The sequence below is a fragment of the Balearica regulorum genome, chromosome 1 (genome assembly GCF_011004875.1).
Source record: "Balearica regulorum gibbericeps isolate bBalReg1 chromosome 1, bBalReg1.pri, whole genome shotgun sequence".
Lineage (NCBI taxonomy): Eukaryota > Metazoa > Chordata > Aves > Gruiformes > Gruidae > Balearica > Balearica regulorum.
In genome coordinates, this window is record NC_046184.1 from 64,026,436 (window position 1) to 64,038,738 (window position 12,303).

General features: G+C 41.5%; 1 protein-coding gene across 1 annotated transcript in view; it reads right to left on the reverse strand.

Annotated features, from left to right (window-relative positions):
* The window catches only part of BRAF (B-Raf proto-oncogene, serine/threonine kinase), an 88,787-nt gene extending 76,726 nt beyond the window's left edge, over positions 1-12,061 (reverse strand). The window contains exon 1 of the mRNA XM_075755461.1: positions 11,736-12,061. Within this exon, the coding sequence (XP_075611576.1) occupies positions 11,736-11,879 (144 nt within the window). The 5' untranslated portion in view covers positions 11,880-12,061. The remainder of the gene's footprint in view (positions 1-11,735) is intronic.
* Between the last annotated feature and the right edge of the window lie 242 nt (positions 12,062-12,303).

Sequence of the window (12,303 nt, forward strand, 5' to 3'; positions counted from 1 at the left end):
GATGACCTATTTCAAGCCAGAGGCAAGTCAGATACAGTAAAAGCCTAAATCCATTCTGTTCAGGAAAGACTATGGCTCCACAAACGCGAGACTATAAGCCACAACGTTATTTTCGCGTCCTTTGCTGCTTGTCAAAATATGCGGTGCCTGAGACAGCACAAACCAAACTAACTTTTATACTTTTTGCACCTGCCATCAGTACGCAAAATCTTGTGGCACATGCCAACTCTAAGATCTACAATTCACATTTGGTAGAAGACATCCAAAGTTTAAATCTATTCTGTAAAGAAAAAAAAAAACATTATTTGTCCAGGCACAGTATGTCCTGCATTCCTGCATTTGGATTATCATACTTGGTGATGATGGAGGGTACTCTGATAGAACCAACTAGATAAAAAAGTATTTTATTTGGAAACTGTTTTATAAGGAGGACAAAATCATCAATACCTATCCAATACTATTATAATCAGTCCCTTCAGGCTTCTTTTTTACACAATCAATTCAGTTGTTTGGTCCACTGAGCTAGGATCCGTTTTGTCAGAAAATGCTTTAGAAAGCTGTCGTGTGTGAGATTGTTCTTAGTTGAACTAATGTCTTAATAACTTGGAAGTGAAGTGTTAAAAGTGAAAGAGAGGCAAGAGGACATATGAACTGGGGTTAATAACTCAGCACCTCATCTCAGCATTCACATGTCAAGAAGCAGAGTTTGCATTTTCCCAGTTTCTTTGCTGAAAATCACTGTTACCTCTTCCTCACATTTTGGTATCTTTTCCTGAGACAGTTTTCCCCTGCATCAACCTTAAATGGTGCTAGTCCTTTTCTTGCCCCTTACAAAGCTTGCTTTTCATTTTCTGCAGTCATTCACTGGAACACGCACATACAGCAGGAAGGACAGTCCATTCCTTCATCCTATACTTCAAGCTCGAGCTCTTCTCCCTCTCTCAGTGGAAGTTTATTTCAACTCGCACATCCACTGTGTTAATTTTTGCATTTTTCCTACTCTCTGCTAACTCTTCAGGCTTACCATATTTTCAACAGTGTAGTTAAACTTATTAGTATTTTTCATACTTTATTTAATAACAGTTGAAAAACTTTACTGAATTGAAATCAGCGTGCAATGGGTTTCCCATAAGAGTTTACACAAACAATATGAACATCCACATTGAAACTGCCTTTCCTAGTTTATCTTCCTCAACTTTTTATTAATGTTGGTGAATCATTTTTATCACAGCTCCTTTATGATGTCTGATACACAAACTTTGACAGTGTATTTTCATTGTCAGCTAGCTAGACAGTTCAGAATGAGTCTGGTAAAATTTACAACAGAATTGTAAATAAGTTACAGACAACAGTATCTACAGAAGTTACTGTAGCCAAAAGAAAAAGGATCTGGTATCTCTTTTTCCACGAAAGTCTATGAACATATCTTTCTAGATTGAAGAAGAATGGCCTGGGTGAAGATGTATAACCGTATGTTCAAGAAGGAAAATCCTCAAGAAAAGGTACAACATTTTTTATACCATCCTGTCTGATGACTAGGATCATAACTGGGTCAGCTAATACAGTAATGTGATCAGCAGGCATCTGCTGTAAGCACAGCAGTTAGTAAAATATTAAAAAGGCTTCAAGATTAAAACCATTCTCCAATTAACAGGTAAAATTTTTTAGAAAGGAAAGGTCAATTCTTAACCCCCACAACTAGTAATGCAGTGTCTGTTGTGACACTGTTCCTGTTAAGCAAAAAAACCCCACCAAAACCCAACAACTCCCTCCCTACTCCAAAAACGTAGGAAACATCTGATCAAGTTAACGCTCAAGTATCAGACTATCATCCTTAAGGACTTAGCAGCAGAAACTCTACTGAAAAAATAAGTGGAAGACAAACTCTGTGATTCTAAGGCAAACACATTCTATAAAGACTTGCTTTCTTTACGGGAGGATTTCTATCACACATAATCCTAGCATTACTAACACTTAGTTTTTACTTAATATTCCTGCATCTCTCATTTATTTGCAAACCATCAGCTGCAACTGAAAGTCATCGCTGTTTTTTCCTTTGTTTAATTCTAAACACAAAATTAATTGCTCATCATTCAGCTCTACTTGTAAAGCAGAATAAACAACCTTTCAGTCTGTAAGGCCTTCGCCTCTTAAGTTGCCTCCTCTTTAACGAAAGAAATTCAGACTTCAAACATTCCTTCCTTATAAGCCTTTTTAAATACAATGATAAATTGTAATGGATAAAACTCAGTGAAGTCTAGCCTTGTAACATAACCCAGAAGTTTTTCTATAAGAACAAAGTCACCAAGAGCCTTGGGCAGTGGCTGCTTTGCAGCTTACACCAACCTAGGAGGAGGGTGCGACCACCATATTGTCTCTGGCCATTTACCGCTGCTCCCTTCCTTACTCTTTGTCCAGAGAAAACCTTTGGCTGAACCATTTCAGTACACGACACAAGCAGAAAATTGTTCTCTTTGTCAAGGTTAGTTTTCTGCCAGCCTAGTGTGCTGAAACAGCTTGGCAAGGGACCCAATGACCACCTGAGCCGGTGGAAAAAGTCACCTTTCCTCTCTACAGCCCACAGTTGGATGGATTCTGGCTACCATGAAGCAGCAGCCTTCCTGTTTAAGTTTCAGTTCTCTTTCATTCCCCCACTTTTTCCATCACCTGCCATCTTTGCTGCTTGCTGCTAAGTAGAATTTGCCTCCAAGCACTATAAAAAGGAAAGTTAACAAATGTTTTCTACCACAGTAGAACAGCAGAGTGTGAGAAGTAAGAGGTGTCTGTATCCTTAATTTAAATCATTAACCACCAGTTACATGGCTTTCTTTGATCTAACTAAATCTTTAATTCCACATTCCTTGAGGCTTTTGTGTTGCATTACTACTAGTCCCTTTCATTCACTTTGGTACTAATTCAGTAGTCATAAGGATCACGCACAGATCAAGCTCTGGTACAATTCACTGTATTTAAATTTATGAATTTAACAACTTCTCCCTAGACTGTCATGGGTTTAAAAAAAAAAAAGAAAAGAAAAAAAACCCTATCCAGATTTCCTAAGTTATTTAAGAATGTAATTTTGCTTTAGAGATGTAACTACCAGAGACTCTCAACAAGCTTTAAATCCATATAACAATGAAGTTTAAAAACAGACTATCATACATGCACCAGATTTTATTTCTCCGCACATCTTAAACTAAAGACAAGTCATATTTGTGATGGAAAGCAAGCAGCCAACCAGCTAATTACAATAATTGCCTCTAAGAAGCAAATGCTAGTTGAGCAGAGCTCTTGTACAGCTTGGGTCACATTAATTAAAGTGACAAAACAAATAAACTCAGTCTCAGCTGAACTACAGAACTTATTCTGCTCTCTCTTTGCCAGAGCACACAATTAATTAGACTATCCAGAAAAGATAATCAGTATCTATTTAAATGTTCATGTTATCAATCCATAAAATAATTTGTTATAAACTTTGCAATATTCCACCACTAAACTATTACTACACTGTGCATGTGTTTTGTACCAGCTGGTTAGAAAATATAAGAGACAGCTGGAATTGTTAGTCAAGTACAAACATATTCTGTTTGTTCAGAAATACCTCTGATCCAATAAAGTAACTAAGGTACCCCATTTTTATCACAAATAGGTCTCAAAATCTGAAACAGAGCAAATGTACTTGGTTTTTTTATTTGTAAAACACAAGTAATTTGCTCCCAATCACAGAAAACAGTAACAAATAGAAACTGCCACAGAAACCGCATTCTCCCAAATGGCAGTCTACATTCTACTCAGCAGACCATGCTGCCTTAGTAACCCTAGTACCAATATAAAAACGGAAATAATTTAAAAGGCAGAACTGGCTCCTTGCCACTCATTGTAGACTTAGGTGAGTTTAAAAAAAAAAATAAATCCAAACCAAGATACAACAGCTACCATGGAAGATGCTGAAAACTACCATCTAGTTTAGAAAACTGACACACACCCCCCTCCAAAATCAAACCTGTTGAAAAAGATATTTTTATTTGACTCAAACTTCAGCTAATCAAATTGGAGAACTATTTAGTACATAAAATCTGCTTCAAGACTTATACCCTATAAATACTGAATCCAGAGACTGGAAAAAGTTACATCAATTTTCAATGATGTACATAAGCTTAAAAATGTCACAAGAGACTTTATTAGCACTTACAAATTGTATTCTAGCAAAATTATACGGATATTAAAGAAATCCGTTCTGAAAGCTACCTCAGATGATGCTAAAGACTCACATTTAAATCTACATTACTTACAACTAATTAGAGAGAATGTTTGACCTATTAAGATTTAATAAATAAATTTACAAAAGCAGTTCAAAGACTGAGGCACCAATATACAACCATCCAGTTCCAAACACCTAGATACTACCAACTTCTTATAGTCATAATGATATATTTTATTTCATGTTGCTTTTATAGTGCTTTTCAAACACCATTAGTCAATAACTAGTACTAGAGAGATAAAAAAACTAGACACACTACTCAAACTTCACAAATGCCTACCCTCAAAAAAATGTTGACCAAACACAATGTAATTGCATTTGAAAAGTATTTACTACTTATCAGTGCACTTAGCAGCAGCTTTAGTAATTACTATGCTGTTTAAGGGACCTCACTACCCAACAAATGAAGATATTAGAGCTGGTATTCCCATTTTTGTGGCCAAAAAAAAATTCCTAGCCAATTAGTTACACAACACATTTTTAAACAGTAAGTACATTTTGTTCATTTACAACCTTACTTATAAAAAATTTTAAAGAACGTTTACTACTTCTACTCTTCATGTAGAAATTTAATTGCCTTTTCACACTAGATTTTGTGCAGGTGTACTGGGAGAACCCACAGAAAATATTTTACCTGATCAGAACCTTATAAAAATAAAAGCTTCCTTCAGTGCCCAAACACACTCCTATGACCTCCGAATTCAATACTGATAGTGCGAAGAATTCATCCGATACCGAGCACTGCATGACAAACTCCATTTTCAACAGAGCAGAGGTTCTATTTTCTGATCTTTAATGTTCAGGTGAGTTGGGTGTGTTACAGTGGGATGATAGCTGGCAGCACTGTTCCCCAAAAACTCCTGCCTGAACTGACAGCACCTTCAGACAATGGAAATGGTTTAAAATTAGATCTTGGCCTGTTTCACCCTTTTTTGCTAAGGTCCACATTCGTTAAATGTCATCAGAAACAGAATAAAGAAGGGCACTGTTGCAGCTCCTTCAAAACACACAAATGCTCAAAAAGGTGGAGCAAAAAGACAAACACTTGCAGCAAGGAGTTTAAACAGGAAAAAAGAAAATGCATGTAATTCTGCATCAAGCAGCCTTGTTTAACTTTAGCAGTGGTCACAGAAGAGGAAATCAGCTGCATAAATACATATTTCATCATTTTGGAAAGAAGCTGTGCGCAGGAGGGAAGATTAAGAGGATTCCATTGTACGCCCAAAAAGCCCAAGAGCAACTGGAACAAAAAAGCTGAAGCAAGGAAACACGTATATTGCATACTTACTTCTGAATCCTGCACTAGTGATGAGAAAGTAGCTGTGTTCACACACACACAGATGTGTGAACAGTTGAAAATGACAAAAAAAATCTCACACTTCAAAAAACTAAATACCGTACCCAGAACTCTCACCTGATCAAAGCTGTTGGAAAAGTATACTTACTATACAAGAAGCTCATAGAGGACCTTCATGTCCCTGGCATACTGGCAAAACTATGGCACAGAATCATATTTCTGTGAAAGGTATGGTCAGAAGCAATTCACAGAGATGAAGTGAGATTGTTACAACCCAGCATGGGAAGCTCAAGACCATAAAGATCTAATGTGTCAGGATCTAAACCTGGCAAGTCCAGCTCAGGAAGCCTTGGCTGAACAAGACTTCTCATTTGAATATTAAAAAAAAAAAAAAATGAAGGCCAGTGCAATTTCATGGGACAAAGACCATCTTAAAAGGAAAAAAGTGGGGGAAGGAACTGGAACCCCACCATACTACTACTCTCCCTAACTACATTCCTTCTGTCTCCTACCTCACAAGAGTCTTGGAGTTCATCAGGCGCCATGTTGAGGAGATTCAGTTTACTGAGCTTGCAGAGAACTAACCCAGCAAAAATGATGCCAATTTTCTCCAGCGTTGAGTTGAATCATCTTAGGAAAGGACCTACATGGTACTAAGGGAGTAGATCTGGCTGAGCAACCCAATACAGGGTATAACAAACAGCAAAACCTCCCCTCTGGATGGCAGGGCACCATTTGATTGACTTCAGTGTAACTGCCGTGATAGGGAGCAGCATTAACCGTTGGGGACTACAGTTATGACAGAGCATTTCTACTATATTGTACATTACACCGCCCTTCGCAAGTGACTTGTTCAAACTGAAAATAAAACTTACATAAAACTTACCCCTGGCCAAAAAGAGTGTATAAAAAATTGTTAACCCTGAAGTAGCTTCTATGTAAGGCTAGACTGGAAGAGAATTATTGATTTCATGATCATTTGAAACCCTCTTTTGTTTCCTTTGGAAGGACAAAAATAATTTTATTTCCTACTAATTGAAATTCCCTCCAAAATCCTTCATGCAGTCAAATTTTCTATAGATACAATAATTAGACTGAACTATAGATTTGTAACAAAATAATAATGTGGAATATCGGAGCTTTAAGGAAATAAGGGTTTTTTTCAGTTTGTTTTAAAAAATAGCTACCATCAAAAGATATCTCCATAAAAACTAAATCTCATTTGGTCTACAGTATTTTTAACTACATGCAACAAAGGAATTGCCTTTCCTGGCTAAAACCAGCTGTCAAGAAGGATATTAATAGAACAGCTTTAAAAACAAGACTTCTTTGAGTTTAACAAGTATAAATGGAAATAGCATTAGTGGCTTAAGTAACAACATAAATTAACAAAAAACTCAGTACCAAACACTTTGTATCCAACCAGTCTGTGGATATCCACAGAGACAAGAAAAAAGCCTCCTGAGACATCAAAACTTTTCAGAAGCAGCTACAACTGTACAAAGTTTTGCATAACCAAACAAGCTACCAGAGGACAGAGCTGTTTGAGAAAAACCTCATGAGCAGAAACCTCTTTAATATCCCCATTAAACTCAAGTATTTCAAAGTCATGTTCTAACGTTCGATCTACCTTGCCACAAGTAAATCATAACCTCTTGTCTTTTTTCCTTAGGCTTTTCATCAAAGTCATTGTCTTTACACCTGGATCAACTTTTCCCCATCACTCCTGACATATGTTTGCCTATGGAAGTGACAGAATCTATTAATGAGTATTTTATAAATAAGTTAAGAAAGTCTATTTTCATGCTTCACTATACCTAGCCATAAAGAAAAAGTCTAATAGTAACATGAAACTATCTCCTCTGCTACCACTTCAACTCCCTACTTCTGGCAGTAATCTCCATGAGCCTGGAGAACAAGTTATTTGCATTCTTCTTTGTATCAGATTTCACAACTTCCATTTCTTTTTTTTTTTTTAATAACCTCAATTTTTTCCACTCTTTCTTCAAAGCTCTGATCTTCTAGACTTCAGATCACCCTTATTATCCTTCTCTAGACTCTCCCCTGCGAGACCATGTATTTCTTAAAGCTGTGACCCTAAGTCAGACATTGTATTCCGCTAAGACCTTTCCTACACTGTGCAAAACAAAATAATTATTTCACTCATCTTTTGAGATATACTCCTGCAGAATATTAGCTGGATATGAAGCATCTTGTAGTTAAAGTTTAACTTGTCCTCACAATTAAACAGGATGTCATTCACAGACTATAAAGTTAGCTCAAGCACTGAACACAAATGCAATGAAACAAAATTGAGATTCAACATCAAATCTATTCCCAAAACTACAAGAGCAATGAAGGAAAAAAAAAAAATGCTTATATCGTTTCAACTTTCCAACTAAGTAGCACATTTAATTGTAAACTCTTCAGAGAAATAGAAACTTAAAAGGAAAGTTATTCTAATTCCCAGCATGACAGGTTGCCTAAATGTTATAGCAACAAAAATAATCTCAGTTTTTCTCTGTGAATCTATGTTACTTTGAGAACCCACTATTTAGTATAAGGTTAGAGGCACCTTTTCATTCTATGAATCTTCTTCTTCTTCTTCTTCTGTTTTATAAGATTAAGGTTTCTAAATACATAACTAATATTCACACAGAATAAATTCCAGCATTGTTGCCTAGAAAACGATTGACCATCCATCCAACAGCTCAGGCTCTCACTTCACAACCTTCAAAGTCATTTTCATCTTTCAAAGAGCAGTTCAGAGCACAAAGCTCTGAGTACAGAAAATCCCATTTGAATTATTTAATATTGGTGTAAATAATCTCCAGCAACAAGAACAGAGCCTTTCCTCCCAGCTGTCACACACTCCTTACTATATCAACAACCCTGTAATACTCTGAAAACCTTCCATCCAAACAAACTCTTGTCCCGAGAATTCATCCTGGGGAAGAAGCCAACCTACGTGCCTCCGGACGCCAGCACTCATCCTACGCCTCCCGACACCAGAAACTGAACAGTGAGCAAAATTCCTGTTCAATTAACTTGCCCCTACCCTTTTCAAATCCTCATGCCTCCAAAAAGTACCTATTTCTGAAATGTACTACATGAGTGCACAGGCAACTACTCTTACTGATCTTGAACCGTAATACAGAAAGAAAAAAGCTTTAGCAGTTAATATACTCTTATGTAATGACTTATTAGAAGATTTTTACTATCAGTAGTTAGGCTACTGAGGCAACTTCTAATGCACTAAATTCATTATTTGATTAAAAACTGGCCATGAGTTGAACAATATGGCTCTAACATTTGCTTTTCAAAACCCCAACCCCTGAATTGGTGACACTGATGTAGTCATAACCAACACAGAGCACTCAATTACATTCTTGATACAGAACACCTCCTTTACCAGAGGACTCCAATTTAGAAGTTTATGTAAGACTACTTCGAGGTCTGTCAGAGATTCCTGTTGTCTGCCCCTGCCCCCTTTAAAAGTAGAAACTGAGTATACAACTGAAGTTTTTCCTTCTGGAAATCAGGACTGCATTTCCTGAAAGATTATAGGGAACTAAAACCTTTCCAGGTATAATAAGTGAGGTTATGCTCCTTGGCAGGCTTCCACAGCAAGGTTACTTTTAAAGCTTAGATTTACCTTGTCTTGAAGGAATGAAACAAAACACTAGAACATGCACTTACATTAGAACCATGAGTCAGTTAGAAGCACTTCAGTATTTCTCTGACTTATGTCACTTTGAATTTGCACTACACTTTAGGTTGGCTTGTTTTACTAATAAGGATAGTTTCCATTTTAACTATATCAGCAATTTTTTGATCTTGAACTTTATTAAAAGTACAGGTTTAGATGAAGTAATAGTTGTACTTAAACAAAATTTAATTACTTACGACTTGAGGAAGAACTAGCTAACTAAAGAACAAAACCACATCAGAAAATAAAAATTCTAGCACCAGCTCTGCCTTAGACATATATGTTTCAGTATTTCCAATGTATAAGAAGCTTGCCTTTAAATAATACAAGAATACTCCCCCATACCTCCTAACCTTGAATATACACACCCATACTTGCAACGTACCAAACTCTCTGGTTGGCAGGTGTTCCAGACACCAGACTGCTTCTATCTCTCCCGCATAGGATGCAAGATATCCAGGATGAAGCTACACTATGTAGTTTAGCATTTGGAGTCAAATCTAGTGACTGACACAGACTAACACATTTCTGAAGTTCAAGTGAGTTATGGTAGTTTCACAAACACTCTCCTTGGTATGAAAATTGATTTTTAAAAAAATTCTTGCCTCCTGCCACTGCTTTCCCCTCTCCTGTCTCTCCCACTGCAGTTTATTTACCCAACTCAGCTGTACTGCTGTTACTGTTTCTAGGGCCACAATATAAACCAGTTATTGAAATAATTCCACAGAGATTTCTTTTTTTCATGGCAGAAATAACTGAGTAACTCAGTTCCATGCACAGTCGCACCAGCACAATCTGGGTGATAAAGGTCAGCAAGAAGCATTTAACCTCATTTTGCTACTGAAAGAAACCATTCGTTTAACCCCACTCTTTAGGTATTTAGGTTTCTCAACGTGTCGAGTTTCTCCTTACTCAGGAAAGTTAAGACCGGACTTGCATTACTCAAAGCATTTAATCATCATGCTGGTTAGGTGTAAAATACATGTATACTGCTGAGTTTTGCCTTCCTTCAGCAAGTAAGTCAGGAGCTGCTTAAGATGAAGGGACCAATCTCACCTCTCACCAGTATCAACAGGAACAGATTCCTTCCCTATTTCTCCTTTCTGGCCATCCACCCACCATGAGCTCTAGTACTTGTGAAACTTCTCAGCTCATTAATTCCACTATGATCCACTATGCTATTAATACATAAAATGGATCAAAAGATAGTCTTTTTCTGGTGAGTTGGGAGTCAAACTGGACCCCTCTGTGAGCTGATGATCCAAGCCAGCTCATTTTTCCTGCCTGAAGCTCTACCCCCAGAGCAGCGAGGAGCCGTTACCTGGTGGGCTCGGCACCTCGCAGGGCCAAGAGACTCTGCTCACAGATGAGGGGTCCTGTACCGATTACGCAGACACGCTCAGCAAAGCTCAGCTGAAATAATCTTTAGCAACTAACGCTCAGAACAAGAAGGCAGAGCTTCTGGCATCTGTATTTACCTCCAGAACAGACTCGCTGCATGGCATTTGGCAATTCTTTCTGACTTCCATGCCTACAGTATTCGAATCTGCAAAATACCTTGTGTTGTTACAAACCATTTTATTCCACCTTCCGAAAACATTTCGGAAGTGTTAGCAACTTATACTTTAACCCTAGCAAAACAGGTAGTACCGCTCGCTCTCCGTGGGATTGGGAAGTTAAGTAATATGCCCCAAAACACAGGAAGTATGTAAAAGAGACACCATCCAGAGGCCTGACATCCTCAACGCCTGCACAGTGCCCTGTCCGTTAGCATTTTCTCAAGCTCCTCGTACAGAACCAGTGAGCCAGGCCAACACCCACAAAAGGAACCGTACCCAACCCCAGTTTTAAAATACATTTCAAGTGTTTCAAAACCATCAGGGGAAACCGATTACAACCTCCCCCTCACACGCAAAAGCTCTGCCGGCCGCAGCCACCAGGTAACAGCACGCGTGACAGCAGGGGCACGGACGTGGGCTCGTTCGAAACCAGACCTCGACCCGCCACCCCTCCCCAGCCGGAGCGCGGCGGGGCGGGGGAAGCCCCGGCCTCGCGGGTCCGGGGGCGCCGCCTCCTCACGGCGACACGGGCCGCCCCCGGGACAGAGCGGGCCCGGGCGCTGCCCGCGGGCGCCGGGGGGGGTGCGCGGCGGGAGCGAGGCCGCGGCGAGGCGCGGAGCCTCCCTGCCCCGCCACTGCATCACTGGCGGCGGCTGGAGCGAGCGGCGCCCCCGCCGCTGGAGGTGGGGGGAGGAGGCCAGGGCCTCCCCGGAGCGGGGATCCCCGCCGCCGTCGCCGGGTCCGCACCTCACCCTCCCCCGCGGGGCCCCGGCGAACCCCGTGCCGCCGCCGCCGCCGCCCCGTCCGGGCCCGCCGGCGGCCCCCGGTTGCGGGCCGACCGGAGGGGGCGGGGGCGCGATCGGCGGCGGCGGGGGGCGGGTGGCCGCCGCAGCCACCGTGTGGCCTCACCTCCTCCGGGATGGCCGGGTCACCGCTGCCGCCGCTGCCCCCCGCGTAGCAGGCGCCGAGCGCGGGCGGCGGCGGCTCGGGCTCCATGTCCCCGTTGAAGAGCGAGGCCCCCTCCGCGCTGCTGCCGCTGCTCAGCGCCGCCATCTTGGATCGAAGCGCTGGGGCGAGGGAGGGGGAGGGGGGAGCCGCGTCCCCGCCGCCGGGACGCCCCCAGCCGCGACCCGTAGTGGGAGGGGGGGAGGGGGGCGAGCTCAGTTCCCGGCCAGCTCCCAGCGGCCCGCGCCACCGGCACGTCACGCCCGGCCTGTGACGTCACCCAGAATCGCCGCCGCGGCCACTGCGCATGAGCCGCCTGACGTCACCGGGAAATACCCTGACGTCACGGCGCGACCACCCGTCGCCCTGGGAACTCGAACGTGGGCTCGGGCCCCGCCTCCCTCGCCGCGGCCCCGCCCCCCGCCGCCGCAGCGACCCCTGGCGGCGCGGAAGCGCAGACGGCGGCGCAGCGCGGGGAGCCCCGCAAAGTGCCGGTGGAACAAACCCGGGGGTGAGGCGCCGGCAGGATTGA